This window comes from Carcharodon carcharias, chromosome 16, assembly GCF_017639515.1.
Source record: "Carcharodon carcharias isolate sCarCar2 chromosome 16, sCarCar2.pri, whole genome shotgun sequence".
Taxonomy (NCBI): Eukaryota; Metazoa; Chordata; class Chondrichthyes; order Lamniformes; family Lamnidae; genus Carcharodon; species Carcharodon carcharias.
In genome coordinates, this window is record NC_054482.1 from 54,621,586 (window position 1) to 54,637,600 (window position 16,015).

Sequence of the window (16,015 nt, forward strand, 5' to 3'; positions counted from 1 at the left end):
GCTGAAGTTTAAATCTTTCAGATTGAGATTATTTTGATGACTTTTTCTGTTCGTGAAGATAATACAGTCAGAGTTTTCCCTTTTAATTAAAGGCATATTTTAGATTCTCCTCTTTCCCCTTCACTTTCACTGTTTATTTTCCCCCATAAAACTTAACAGAACTGCCCCTTAAGTAATTGTTCTGACCACATACCCAAGCCACTGTTCTGGGTGGCCAGTCAAGCAGGCAAGGGAAATTGACTCATTTTAGATGTTGCCCATCCCTAATTACTCTTGAGGTTGGGGTGCTGAACTGCTGCAGTCTATCTGGTGTAGAAACATCCACAGTGCTGATATGGAGGGAGTTCCTGGATTTTGAACCAGTGATAGTGAAGGAACAGTGATATAGTTCCAAGTTAGGATGGCGTGTGGCTTGGAGGGAAACTTGCAGATGATCGTGTTCCCATGGATCTGCTGCCCTTGTCCTAGGTGGTAGGGGTCGTTGGGTTTGGAAGGTGCTGTGAAGGAGCCTGGGTGAGTTACTGTGGTGCATCATGTAGATGGTACACACTGCTGCGACTGCATCAGTGAGGAGGGAGTGGATGTTGAAGGTGATGGATGGGATGCCAGTCCAGTGTGCTGTTTTGTCCTGGATGGTGTTGAGCTTCTTGAGTGTTATTGGAGCTGCACTCATCCAGGCAAGTGGAGAGTATTCCATCGCACTCCTGACTTGTGCCATATAGATGATGGGCAGGCTTTTGGGGAGTTAGGAGGTGAGTTACTTGCCACAGAATTCCCAGCCTCTGACCTGCTCTTGTAGCCACAGTATTTATAGGGCTAGTCCAATTCAGCTTCTGGTAACCCCAAGGATGTTGGTAGTAGGGGTTTCAGCGATGGTAATGCCACTTAATGGCAAGGGAACTTGGTTAGATTTTCTCTCTTATTGGAGATGGTCATTGCCTGGCACTTGTATGGTGCAAATATCACTTACCACTTAGCAGCCCAAGCCTGAATGTTGTCCAGGTTTTGTTGTGTGTGGACACTGACTGCTTCAGTTTCTGAAGCGTCGTAAACAGTACTGAAATGTATGCAGTCATCAGCAGACATCCCCAGTTAGATCGGAAATTCATCTTTGTTGACACTGAAGCCTAATTTATTTTTATGAGCGTTGTGCTAGTTGCTTGAGGAAAAATGCCCCCTACATCATTGGGAAGATCATGGAATAAAATCATAGTATTATAGATTAGTACAGCACAGAAGGAGGTCATTAGGACCATTGAGTCTTCAAGGGCTCTTTCAAAAAGCAATCCAGTTAGTCCCACTCCCCTGTTCTCGCCCTCCTTCCCTGCAATTTTTTTTCTCTTTATTCATCCAGTCGTTCTTTGGTAGCTACTATTGAATCTGTATGCACCACCCTATCGGGCAGTGCATTTTAAGTCTTAACCACTCGGTACATAACAAGGCTTTCCCTTATGCTCTCTCTGGTTTTTCTGCCAATCATCTTAATCTGTGTCCTCTTGCTATCAACCTTTCAGCCAATGGAGAAAGTCCTCTTTATTTACTCCTATTTCAATCCTTAATGATATTAAGCATCTCTGTCAAATCTTACCTTACTCGTTTCTGCTTGAAGGAGAGCAAACCTAGCCTCTCCAGTCTATCCATTATATTTTGTAAATAAAGTTACATTTCTTCATTTAGTTCATGGCAAGAATTCCACATCATAACATGAGATGGGAAATGGAGGGACTGAAGCTGTTGAGTACCTCAGTTTTTCTCCCACCCAAAATCAAGATACTGTGATAGGGAATCACCACATTAATACTGGCTCCTTGATGGTAGATGTTACATCTACATAGAGTGAACAGCACAGAAGCAGGCCACCCACCATTCGTGCCAGAAATGAAAATCTCCTTATCTGAAGGGTTTGGAAGAAGCGAAGGATACCAGAAAGGGCACGCTGCATAGGAGATGCCCAGCAGCTGCTACTCATAGCTGCAAATGCAGAGAGAAATTAATATACCTGGTTTTGGCAAGCGATACCTGCTTGCATAGGCTCCTCTTCAGAAAAAAAACTGCAACTGCGATCTGAAGACATCACTAACTTGTGTGAATGTCTGACCAACTGTACTTCTGGGTGCTTCCTCAGAAACATCCCAGCCACAGCCTGTCATACTTGCAGTGACACTGCATGAAGAAAGGCTTTTCAGCGTGATCAATCTATCCCTTTAAGCTGTCACCAATCTTTTCTGAAGGCACTGGAACAAATGCTTGGCAGTGACCATAGGCAACAGTTCTTCAGGTATAAAGGTTGTCAGCAAGTCTGATGAAAAACTGCCGGCTGCTGCAAGAACACTTACAGCTACTATCCAGCAGAGGACTGGAACATCCAATGAACTTGTCAGCTGTACCCTGAAACTCGGCTTCAACCCCTGGGCACTGGGCACAAATCATCTCTCACAAAACTTCCATGCTGACCTTTGGGGTGGCACATTGCATAGATCGCTAACCACCTCATACAGCACTATATTTGCTTAAGCAGTCATCAAACAGGGTTTGAATGTTGGTTTGCTTTGTTACTGGCCTTTAGACTTGTGCCTGAACAGAGTTTTCTTTCCCTTTTTAGCTTTTCTTAATCCCTTCCCCTTTCAGGCTTAGCAAATGAGTGGAGATGCAAAAGCTTTCAGAGTTTTTGACATCCCAACCATTCTGACCCTTTAATTATCTCCTATCCCTTAAATTTCACATGCATGTAATTCTTTGCTCTAAACACTGGCCTCTTTCAGGTAACTGTCCAAAGCTGTACCTGAAGGTACGCAAATGGACTAAGCTGGAAAAATTGCCTCAAACCTGCCACTAACCATTTAGTTTGAACTACACCAGCAGGGACGGAAATCCTTGCTCATTTTTTTCTCTAGCCTAGGGTGATGAGGCCAAATTTAACACCTCAATTGCTACTCTTCCAATTTAGCAGATTTGAGAATGAGCTGGTCTGCATCACACAGAAAGATGCCGAGTGCTGCATTTATCCATTGAGCCAGTTGTTATCGGAAAAGTTTAATTGAACATCTTATGCTGGTAATTTCTTCGTGTTATTTACATATATTACTTTTGATAGGGTGATCTGACCAATCTTGTCCATGGTAGCCATTGTTCAAAGTACCGATTAACCAGGATTCCTGGCACCAATGCATTTCTTGGAATTGTCAATGAAACATGTGATGCGCTTGCTTTCTGCGCCTGCAGTATGGTGGACAGGCTTTGCCTGAACTGTCACAGGTGAGTGCATGAATGATATCTACTTGATGGAATTTTACATTGCTTTTGTAGACAGAAGATGCAATATTACACAAAACTAATCAGTTAATAAATTATTATTAGTGCTTATCAAATTCCGTGGCACAATCATATCTGATGGTTGCCATTGTTTTTAGCCATGACATTTTTATTGGCAAAAAATGCCAACTTGGAAGAAATCTATGAAATAGATATTTAAAATTCTGAAAATGCATTGCTGGTCAGTCAGCATTTGAAAGAGAAAGCTGAGTTAAACATTTAGATGGGCTTTTTCAATAAAACTTATCCCTTCTGTTCTATATGCTACCTGATCATATAGGCAGAATCACTTAATGTGATTTCAAGCTGTAGACAGTCTTGGTAAGGTGGTGAGTCTGTGACATACATAGTGGGTGGCACAGTGAGTTGGAACATGGTGTCCATGATTGTGTGGGAGTGTGAAAATTGTTTTCTGTCAAATTGAGCGTCACCCAGATTTTTGTAGAGAATTTATTGCAAACCATGTCATCTCTCTATTCTTTGATAAATGATCCTTCCTGTGTCACTGTCATGAGCTTGCTATCAACCAGCATAAATGTGGGGAGAAGGTCAACTGTCCCTCCATGTTCAGACGTAATGTAAGGCCTAGGGCGAGCATGCGTCCTGAGAAAGACCAATCAAAATATCTCGCAAACACAACATGACAATAAAATCTATAAACATTTGAGATTTTCTGTTTCTGCAAAACTTGTAGAAACATTCACTTAAGTCTAAATGATCTGTATTTTTAAGACAATTTTTAAAGAAATATTTCTACCTGTTTTGATTGCATGGTAAAATATTGCCTTGGTTCCACATGACCTTCACTGAATAAACATAAATATGTCAATTCACTTGTAAGTGATGTCAGTGTTGAAAATTCCAATTCCATCGTGTAGGTTGTATAAACTACAGATACTTCAATGGATCTATCAACATGATGGAAATTTGGATTGTTTTTTTGGAATATGCCCTGCTACAGTAAATTCCCATGAGTCAAATCCCAGGGGACCTACTCTCAAATTTGTGTTAAGCGGAACTTCGTATTAGCTGAAGAGGCTCCGTTCACACATGAATGCACCTCAACATAACCTGATATGCCTTCAAATGCAGTCAATGTACAAAAAACCGATTCAAATACCAAATGATAAAACAGTAAAGCAGTAAATGTGTGAAAAAGCCTTCATTTAATTTGTTCACACCTTACAATGACCTGGCCTTGGAAAAGGCTGGAGCTTTGCATTGAAAAATGTCGGGAAGTTAACTCTGGAAAAATTCCGTGATCTTTTTCTGCTTGGTGTGCTGTCTTCAGACTTGCATGTTACAGTAGCCCATATTGTCAATGCAGTCGGACGTGTTTTCGGTGTTTTCATGCTGCAGTGCGAAATCCCAGAGTGTATCTCCTTTAAGGCCTCGGCTGGGGAAATAGGTGAATTATCTCCAATCTACAACGCTTAAATTTCTCAACGGTCTAGTCGTACTCGCAGGCTTTGCACGTCCTTTCACAGGGAGATCTCGATGTCAAATGATGGCTTGCCCAGCAGTCCATGATTTCGCCCTCTTGTGTGGCCTAACTCCACTATGAGTGGTCAGCACAGTTAAATGACAAGCTCAGCTAATCTGGAGCTGTCAGTTCGGAATTTCATTTTATTACGGTCATCATTCTATAAAATTTGCTATTCTGCTGGTGAGAATGGTTAACAATTTTGACATAACTGGAATTTTGCGTCATCCGAATTTGACTAATCGCGATTTCACATCTTTTGCAAGGGACATTATTGCCCACTGCAGCTAATGTCAGAATTACTCTGCAGAAGTGGTTGAAGTGATTTATGTGCACCAATGATTTTGAAAAACTTCATTTAAATGGTCTACATTGAGAACTGGTGAGAAATAAGCAATTTTTTGATCCCATTGCAGCATTTAACAGGTGGAAGAGTTACAAAATCTCAGTGCCTGACTTTGAGATCGAGCAAAGTGGTATACATTGTGTTTTAGTATATAGGATTGTAATTTGCAACATTGATGCATTGCCCTTCACTGCTTGGCCCCCACATTTTGTAGACCTTTTGAAAGGAGCAGACATGAAGGGGCAGGATTTCTGCTTACCACTTTGTCATGCGGTTGACTGTGTCCCAAGTCGCAGGGAAGGAGTTATTTGCTTTAATTTGGGGCAGACAGCCTGGCTGTGCAGAAGCACCCACTGGAGAAACCAAACCCCTCATGGTGTGGAGGTTGAAGTTCTTAACAAAAAAAGTGAATGGATAGCAAATTTTTAGGCCACTTAGCCCCCAGTAGAACCTCCATTTTCTTGCAGGTATCTGCTGGGCTTGGTGGTTATGTGAATGATTAAATTCCTGGGAATACCTCCAGCCACAACTCAAAATTACTGCTGGGCATTGAGGGGTGGACAGGAGGTGCATCCAACCTTCGCAATCATAATTTTCCGGCATGCTAAATGACATGGAGATCTTTTGGATCCAGGCTCCACCTCAAACTATGGGCCCCCACACCAAAACTCCTGCCACCAGAACTTTGGATCTATTGAATTTTCATGATTGTTATGCAAAAATCCTATCTGCTTGAGGACTGTTGTATAGTACATTAATTGGACTTCATAAACTCGTAGGAGGAATAATGGATGTTGCAATGTTTCATGCCTCTTTAAGAAGACAAGTGTGCCACAAAACATTAGTGTACCACCATAGCAATACTATCTAACAAGTGAGTTATCTTCTCTGAACCAGTAACTGATATTAAATACTACATGTTACTTTGAGGGAGTTTGATCAGGATGTGGAGAGGGCTTTTTGAAGGTGGGACTGAAGGGAAGGAACGTTGTCGGTTGAATTTTCAATAAGTGTGCTCGCTCAAAAAATAAATTGCTGAACGCCTGAGAACTTTGTTCTCTTGTAGTGAACTTTTCTCTGCAGTTAATAACCAGCTTCTTGTTTTTGTTCAGAATGGAACAGAATGAGTGTGAGTGCCCCTGTGAATGCCCCCTGGAGGTGAACGAATGTACTGGCAACTTGACCAATGCAGAAAGCAGGCAAGACTCATTCCAAATTTTTTTGAAGTGTAATTGTCATGGTAAAATAGTGACATTGTTCTGGGTGACAGTAACATTTGTTCACTGACTTATAACTGTTTAAAAAAAAGTCTCAAATATTAACATTTGGTGAATCCCTAATTGTTCCCAGTAGCTATTTTGGTGGCTGAGTTTTTGGGACATGCTGTTCCAGGTGCTAAGCCTGTCTGGAGGAGAACAGGCTTCTTAAGGTAGTAAATGTCAGAGCAGTTTTGTGGGTAAACATGTGTGGTATAGAAATATACAATGCAGAATGATTCCCAATGTAATATTGGTCTGTTCTGAGTTAGCTGAACTCAGAAGCAGCACAGGGGGTGCTACTATGGCTTCAGTACCCCTGTGTTAGGAGAAAACAAATTCATAGAGGACTTCCTCTCCTGAACACCATCAATGCACATATCAGTCTGGTAAGGACAAAATCAGGTTCTGTATTGTGTCCACCATGGTGGAGCAGCTTGCCAAAACTAATAGTCTCAGCTCATTTGTGAAGAATGCATGAACAGCCAATGTAAGAAATCAAGAGCAAGAAATCAGCACCTTCAGGAGAGATTGGGAGAATGAGACATACTTAATAATTTTAAAAAGTAAATGATATGTTAGCAAATGCTTACAATGTGAGTAATTGATTTCTTTTTTAATAAAATAGAAATCCTAGTTGTGAAGTCCATCAGGAGCCATTGACTCTTGCTGCTTTTGACCCCAGTCTACAGGAAAGTCTCCCACAGTGCATTAACACCAGATGCAGTCAAAGGACATCAAGCGGGTAAGGTTACAATGTGTAAACCTGGGGCCTAGAGATGTGCAAAACAATAATTTTTTCTCTTTGCAGCAGAAGTTACAAGAGAATGGATTTGGTGTTTTATCCTTAATCATTAGATAAACTAAAATCCAGAAATCCTTTTCAAAGAAAATAGAATTGTAAGGAATCAAGATTATTTCTATTAATTTCTGTCTTTTAGTAAGTTGCATGTTTTCTTGTTTTAAATAGAGTTAGCATTCTGTGGGAAATGGTTTGGATAAGTTACTGAACCTTATGAAAGGGCAAAATTAGCATCGGCAGCAACTGATGGTATATTAACCCGCATCGTTCCTATGAAAGTAAGGTCGACTGCTGGTGACAGTGCTGTAAATTAACTAAGCTGTTGCACATCTACAGAGTGTTAACCAACCTAAGACAGGAAAGCAGTTGAGTTAACTTCTAGGTTGTGAAAGGGGAAAAATCAGCATGGCTTCCTTTTGATTGCTACCCAGTGATCCTTCCTGGAAAGTGCAATGACAGTAGGTGAGGACACAAGTAGCTCAACTATGATATTCCCACCAACAAACCGTTTGGAAGCATTCAACCGTCCAAGTTCACTTTTGAGAATTGGCCACTTAGGTGAGGTATTGGGGGAATTGGTGTCTTCAGACCCATCATTCAACACAATCAATAGCTTGGAACGATAAGTGAGTATAACAGGAAATAAAGTTTTCTGTATTTGGTTGCCAATAGCTAATGATTGATTCTTTGTGTTTCAGTGATTGTTTTGGCGTTTTAGATTGCGAATGGTGTATGGTGGATAGTGATGGAAAAACGCATCTGGATGAACCATACTGTGCTTCCCAGAAAGAATGCTTTGGAGGAATTGTGGGAGCCAAGAGCCCATATATAGATGACATGCCTGCCTTGGGTAAGAATGGTACAATGAGCAGTAAGGATGGTGAAGTGGTGTAACAGAACATAATAGCCTATTTATTATGAATTATTTACTAACCTTGAAAGATCCAGTTAAATCTGTAGGAGAGTTATCCAATTAGTCCCATAAGAATATATTCAAGAAAGCAAGCAACACTGGATGGTAACATTTTAAATGGTCGGACAATAAATTATAGATTCAAGGAGTGTTTTTTGATGCTTGTTGTTTGTCAAGAACTAAACTGTCCATTTAAAAGCATCTGACTTTTTATTTACAAGGAAAGAAGTTATTCCATTGCCACGTTCCCACCAAGGGACCTATTCCCTAAACCCCATTCCTGTAGATTGAATTTCAAGTGTCACAGAAAGTTTATTCAGTTGAATCATGTTGCAGCAGGGGCCCCTTTTTGGTTTTTACACACACACATGTTTCAAATATTGGCTTGCCCACATTCTTGCATTCAAATAAACTGGATAATTAAAATGTTAAATTTCTGAAACAGGCCTACAAACTTTTCATTGCTTCTTAACATTAAAATGGTTGTAATATCCATTGCTGTTTTTTTTTCTCTAACTTACTTGGTGTTATTTCTTACTACTTTATTTTCTTACATCTTGTTTTTTAACCCAGTTTTTTAACTGTCATGTTTTCTAGACTGAGTTGTAATCACCTGGCAGTTGGCCAATAAGCTGTTTCAGTCTGAGGTGTATTACATCCCCAGTTGACATATTTACAACTCACTAATCTGTGCTGAAGACTTTTTTTATTCCCAGTGCCTACCCATGGACATAGTTTAGTGCAAATGCTAATCTCTCAGCATTCTAAGTTCTATCCTGTAACCCTGAAGACAGATGATTGTAGCTAGTTTTTTTTCCTGTTCAGACTCCTTACATGGAGAGATGAAGCCCATCACTTCATATTCAAGTGGAGTGCACAATGGAAATTTCAGGTCTTGAGGTGGCAAGGCTGCCGAAAGGCGCTCTCAAGTTCATTGAAAGCAGAGCCATTTAAACCTTTGAACAGAATTCCAGTTCCATCAAACAACACTGTACAGGACCGACAGCACTTCCTGGGTAAGCTAACCCACTGGGTCAGGGACACTTGTCTGCACCACAGGACAGGAAACTGCCCTGCTCCCTCCTAAAAGTCACACCCAACCTTTAATGGAATTTCAGAGTTCAGCAGGATGCTGCAAAAGTAGAGTCCTTCATATCTTTCAGGCAGGACACAAAAAAAAGTCAAATCCAACCCATCTGTCAAAAGATGCCTTGTGATTTAAAGTAAATTAACCAATATGCAAGTCTGGCAGCATCGGCGGAGAAGAAAAGAGTTGACGTTTCGAGTCCTCATGACCCTTCAGCAGAACTGATTGAATATTAGAAGAGGGGTGAAATATAAGCTGGTTTAAGGTGGGGGGGTGGGGGGGAAGTGGGGAGAGAAGTTGGGGGGGGTGGTTGTAGGGACAAGCAAGCAATGATAGGAGCAGATAATCAAAAGATGTCACAGACAAAGGAACAAAGAAGTGTTGAAGGTGGTGATATCTAAACGAATGTGCTAATTAAGAATGGATGGCAGGACACTCAAGGTACAGCTCTAGTAGGGGTGGGGTGGAAGGACTAGCAGGGCATACAAGATTTAAAAATAATGGAAATAGGTGGGAAAAGAAAAATCTATATAAATTATTGGAAAAAACAAAAGGAAGGGGGAAGAAACGGAAAGGGGGTGGGGATGTGGGATGGAGTTCAAGATCTAAAGTTGTTGAATTCAATATTCAGTCCCGAAGGCTGTAAATTGCCTAGTCGGAAGATGAGGTGTTGTTCCTCCAGTTTGCGTTGGGCTTCACTGGAACAATGCAGCAAGCCAAGGACAGACATGTGGGCAAGAGAGCAGGGATGGAGTGTTAAAATGGCAAGCGACAGGAGGTTTGGGTCTTTCTTGCGGACAGACCGCAGGTGAACTGCAAAACGGTCGCCCAGTTTACGTTTGGTGTCTCCAATGTAGAGGAGACCACATTGGGAGCAACGAACGCAGTAGACTAAGTTGGGGGAAATGCAAGTGAAATGCTGCTTCACTTGAAAGGAGTGTTTGTGCCCTTGGATGGTGAGGAGAGAGGAAGTGAAGAGGCAGGTGTTGCATCTTTTGCGTGGGCATGGGGAGGTGCCATAGGAGGGGGTTGAGGAGTATGGGGTGATGGAGGAGTGGACCAGGGTGCCCCGGAGGGAACTATCCCTACGGAATGCCGCCGGGGGGGGGTGAAGGGAAGATGTGTTTGGTGGTGGCATCATGCTGGAGTTGGTGGAAATGGCGGAGGATGATCCTTTGAATGCTGGTGGGGTGATAAGTGAGGACAAGGGGGACCCTATCATGTTTCTGGGAGGGAGAAGGCATGAGGGCGGACACGCGGGAGATGGGCCGGACACGGTTGAGGGCCCTGTCAACGACCGTGGGTGGAAAACCTCGGTTAAGGAAGAAGGAGGACATGTCAGAGGAATTGTTTTTGAAGGTAACATCATCAGAACAGATGCAACGGAGGCGAAGGAACTGAGAGAATGGGATGAAGTCCTTACAGGAAGTGGGGTGTGAAGAGCTGTAGTCGAGGTAACTGTGGGAGTCGGTAGGCTTGTAATGGATATTGGTGGACAGTCTATCACCAGAAATTGAGACAGGGAGGTCAAGGAAGGGAAGGGAAGTGTCAGAAATGGACCATGTGAAAATGATGGAGAGGTGGAGATTGAAGCAAAATTAATAAAAATTTTTCCAAGTCCCGACGAGAGCATGAAGCAGCACCGAAGTAATCATCGATGTACTGGAGAAAGAATTGTGGGAGGGGGCCGGAGTAGGACTGGAACAAGGAATGTTCCACATACCCCATAAAGAGACAGGCATAGCTGGGGCCCGTGTGTGTACCCATAGCCACACCTTTTATTTGGAGGTAGTGAGAGGAGTTAAAGGAGAAATTGTTCAGTGTGAGAACAATTTCAGCCAGACGGAGGAGAGTAGTGGTGGATGGGGATTGTTCGGGCCTCTGTTCAAGGAAGAAGCCCTCAGACCATCCTGGTGGGGGATGGAGGTGTAGAGGGATTGGACGTCCATGGTGAAGAGGAAGCGGTTGTGGCCAGGGAACTGGAAATTGTTGATGTGACGTAAGGTGTCAGAGGAATCATGGATGTAGGTGGGAAGGGACTGGACAAGGGGAGAGAGAAATGAGTTCTGTGGGGCAGGAACAGGCTGACATGATCGGTCTACTGGGACAGTTCTGTTTGTGGATTTTGGGTAGGAGGTAGAAGCGGGCCGCCTGAGGTTGGGCGACTATCAGGTTGGAAGCTGTGGGAGGAAGATCTCCAGTGGAGATGAGGTCAGTGACGGTGCAGGAAACAATGCCTTGATGTTGAGTGGTGGGGTCATGGTCCAGGGAGAGGTAGGAGGAAGTGTCTGCGAGTTGACGCTCAGCCTCCGCGAGGTAGAGATCAGTGCGCCAGACAACAACAGCACCACCCTTGTCAGCGAGTTTGATGACAATGTTGGGGTTGGACCTGAGAGAATGGAGTGCAGTAAGTTCAGAGAGAGACAGAGTGGAATGGGTGAGAGGAGCAGAGAAATTGAGGCGACTTATGAGGACTCGAAATGTCAACTCTTCTCCGCCGATGCTGCCAGACCTGCTGAGTTTTTCCAGGTAATTCTATTTTTGTTTTGGATTTCCAGTATCCGCAGTTTTTTGTTTTTATAACCAATATGCAGTTGATCATTCTGCAGAAAATCACCTCTTTGGAATCTTGTGATCCTTGTGCACTTGAATGTGTATCCCACTGACCTTCCTCCTAATCATATCTGTTGGTCTATTTCAGTATTGCTGATAGACGAGACATGTCTAAGCTTTTTGTCTTGCCCTACACTGTGCTTAGTCTGACATGTGCAAATTTCTTTCATTTATCAATTTGATCTGTTTGTTGATATATTGCTTCAATAGATGACCGCACCATAAACACTAACCTTCTGAAACATGTCTGCACCAAGAACTCACTAAAGCGGAAGCGGTTTGGCAACGCAATTAATGATGCCACTAAACACCTAACAAATCTCTGACCATGTACTCTCAGAAAGCGAGGAGTTTGTTCTTGCGCATGGTTTCAGTTTTGGTGTGCCTTCATCTCAAATCAAACAGGAAGAGGTATTAGCTGAGAATGAGCTCCCCTACTCCCAACTATTCCACCACAAACCAGTATCCACTGAAGACACTAAATCCTTGAAAGTACACCAAACTGATCTAGCGCATGCATATTGTGGGATTCTGAACGACCTGTCTGACTTTCACACACAATGCGAACGTCCTACAAAGTAGCAAGGTCTTAAGGCTAATCTGGACATATACATCAGTAAACCTGACAAAGGAATGGGAACAGCCATCCTTAACGAGCATGACTTTGTCAACAAAATGCACGCCATTCTTAATGACAGATCCAAATTTGTATCCTTTGGACCTGCCGCTCAACATGACCGGACAGCCTTTCTCGAAAGTAAGCTTTAAAAAAACGCTTGCTGGACTTGTGTAAGAGTGATGACCTACTGCACGATATATATGACAGGGTTTGTCCTCACAGTTCGCCTTGTCCGCGTATGAAAGGGCTGCCCAAGGCACACAAAAGTACCCCCCATCTTATCTAATACCGGTACTGCACAACATGAATTGGCCAAATGATTGGGTGAATTGTGACAACTAGTTTTGACCAAGTTTTCCACATACACGGTGAAATACTCCTTCACATTTGCAAAGGCCATGCAGGATTTGCATATCAATAGCAATGTGGTGTCCATGTACTCGTTTGGCATTGCTAGCCTATTCACCAATGTTCCACTTAAGGAAGCCATAGGTATTTGCGCTGCAGCACTATATTATGGAGACCCGCCATCTTTGTGTGAATCGATATTAATTAAACTTACAAACTCTGTACTCACACAGTTGAGTTTCAGTTTTAATGACACTGTGGGCCAGAATTTTTCTTTCGGCGGGAGCAGGCAGGTGTGGTCGTGAAGCCAACTGCCTCACGCGATTGGCTCTGCTCTGCAATTTCATGCAGGTGGGCCAATTAAGGCCCGCCCTGCGTGGATTGTGAGTGGCAGTGCTCAGCGCTACCCATGCGGACGGTGGGAGGAGGGAGAGCGGGCCTGGTGCGCAGTTCGCTCATGCCCGCGAAAGAGCACTTCATTCTCCCTGAGACATGGAGCTGCCTCAGAGAGATTGAAATGCTTTTTAAAAAAAATTAATAAAGACAAAAATTTAATAAACCATTTCCCCTCATGTGACTGTGTCACATGAAATGGGACATGTTTTTAATTTCAAAATAAAGTTTTCATTTAATGTGTATTAGCTTTAGGGAACCCCATCCTGCTCATGGCCTTTTCACCTGCCCACCAACTGTTGGGTTGGACAGGCAGTATAAATTTCAAATTAATTACCTTGTTAATGGCCTTACTAGGCCTTTTAATTGTCAGCAGGTGCACAGCCAACCCCGGGGTGCGCCCCCCAAACGAAATATAGCGCTTCATATTATGCTTGGGCATGCCGGGCACGCGCCCACATACCGAACATAAAATTCTGGCCCATGTATGCCCAAATACATGGTGTTGCCTTCGGATACCCTTTAACCCAAGCTCTGTCAAATATCTGTGTTGAATTCCATGAGAAACGTGTCTTGGATAAAATGACACCTAACATCCTACCCTTCGCATATTTCCGATATGTGAATTATACGTTTGATGTATTTAAATTTCTACTGCATGTAACAATTTCCTTACATGTCTTAATGGGCTCGATCCTGTGCTTAAATTCACCTACGAAATGGAGCAATCAAATGAACTCTCATTCCTTGATGTACTAGTTGAGAAATCTGCCAGGGAGTTCTCTACCACAGTCTGCTGCAAGCCTACCTTCACTGGCTAATACACATGCTGGGATCCTTACAGTTCCACACACTATTAGATTGGTCTTATTGGCAACCATGTAAATAGGGCCCAAGCCATTTGCTCATCATGCAAGCTTGATGCTGAAATAGGGCACATCAAAGGCATCCTGCAGCATAATGGCTACCCTGATCAGATCATTTCGCTCTCTATATCATGCAAACTCATAAATGGACCTAAGGCCATCACTTTCGTCCCTGAGAAGTGCCCAGTCTACCTTAGATTATCCTGGAAGGGCAAGATATCTCAAAAAAAAATTGAGCAACAGGTGAAGCCAGCTGTTTCACGCTGCTACTATGCAGGAGCAACATGATTTGTATTCGCCACTAACAGGATGCTGCCATCAAGCCAAAAAGACATTCTGCCTATTGCACAAATGAATAATGTGGTATATGAATTTCAGTGCCTGTGTGATGCTAGGTATGTATGTCCCAAAGACTGAACAGCATTTTCCAGCTGCTGTTCACAATGAGCAGGGTACAGACCGTACCCAACCAGCCCGTACTTGCAAAACTCAAAAAACAGTGTCCAGTATTAGATGTGATTCCACAATTGGACAACATTTGCTAAATAATCCTCAGTGTGCTAAGAATTACGCTGACCACCTGTTTAAGATTGTCAGCCAGGCTCTGTGTGGCACATTTGCATGTACTGGAAGCTACATATTAACACACAAGGCCCTGTTCTTTACAGCAGAAAGAATATATACACACATTGCTCCTGTTTCAGCCAAACAAAATAAGTGGTAGCCATGCACTGACTCATTCCTTAGGGCAATGCGTTGACCAATCAGGGTCAGGCTGCCAATGCTTGGCAATTAACTGTCAGTCACCATTAGCGGTGCATTCTCCATGGCAATGCCACTTACCAACCAATCAACACTGTCTTCACATACAGTATAAATTGTTGTTTTCCCCTTTATATTGGTATTCTTGGGAGTGTCCTGATGAGTGCAAAATGAAAAGCTTAGATATATTTTTTTTTTCAGCAATACTCAAGTTCCGTACTACTAAACAACTATTAGTCTATTTCACTTATGTGGTGACAAAAAAAAACTTTGCTATCCAATCAATGTGGTCATTATAGCAAGTGAACCTGCCCTAGAAAATCTCTCTCTTTTGACTGAATCACGGGAGAAAAAAAGCTAAAGCGTGATGCTTGTTCCTGGCCCACTGTCAACAGCTGGCCTGTGTATTGTCAACATTGCACATATAGAGAAAACACAATGCTAAAATCTATCAAACATTGATTCACCGATGAGCACAACACAGCCTAATATCACCATCACTTTCCAGGATTAATCTGCAGGACTGGCTGCAGCCTAATTTATAATGTTCGCATGTTGTCGGTGTGTGTACCCAGTACCAGTTTGATGGGCTATATGTCCCAATGACTAGTGGCAGATTGTACAAACAGCAAGTCTCTTTGGCTGTTCGCAACAGGAAAAGTACAGACCGTACCCAACCAGCCTGTGCTTGCAAAACTTAAAACATAGTGTCCAACATTAGATATGACTCCGCGATTGGACAGCACTTCCTAAATGATCCTGATTGTGCTAAGAATTACACTGAAAAACAATTTAAGACCTCGGCCCAACCATCTTCAGCTGCTTCATCAATGACCTTCCTTCCATCATAAGGTCAGAAGTGGGGATGTTCGCTGATGATTGCACAATGTTCATCACCACTCGCGATTCCTCAGATACTGAAGCAATCCATGTCCAAATGCAGCAAGATCTTGACAATATCCAGGCTTGGGGTGACAAGTGGCAAGTAACATTCGTGCCACACAAGTGTCAGGCAATGACCAGCTCCAACAAGAGAGAATCCAACCATTGCCCCTTGATGTTCAATGGCATTACCATCACTGAATCTCCCACTATCAACATCCTGGGGGTTACCGTTGACCAGAAGCTAAAATGGACTAACCATATAAATACTATATGGCTAGTCCATATGGCTACAAGAGCAGGTCAGAGGCTGGGAATCATGTGATAAGTAAC

At 42.8% G+C, this 16,015-nt stretch overlaps 1 protein-coding gene across 1 annotated transcript in view; it reads left to right on the plus strand.

The window, feature by feature from the left end:
- cachd1 (cache domain containing 1) overlaps positions 1-16,015 on the plus strand; it is a 196,661-nt gene that overhangs the window by 168,722 nt on the left and 11,924 nt on the right. Inside the window, exons 21-24 of the mRNA XM_041208876.1 lie at positions 3,095-3,255; positions 6,254-6,340; positions 7,026-7,142; positions 7,898-8,049. Of these exons, the coding sequence (XP_041064810.1) occupies positions 3,095-3,255; positions 6,254-6,340; positions 7,026-7,142; positions 7,898-8,049 (517 nt within the window). The remainder of the gene's footprint in view (positions 1-3,094; positions 3,256-6,253; positions 6,341-7,025; positions 7,143-7,897; positions 8,050-16,015) is intronic.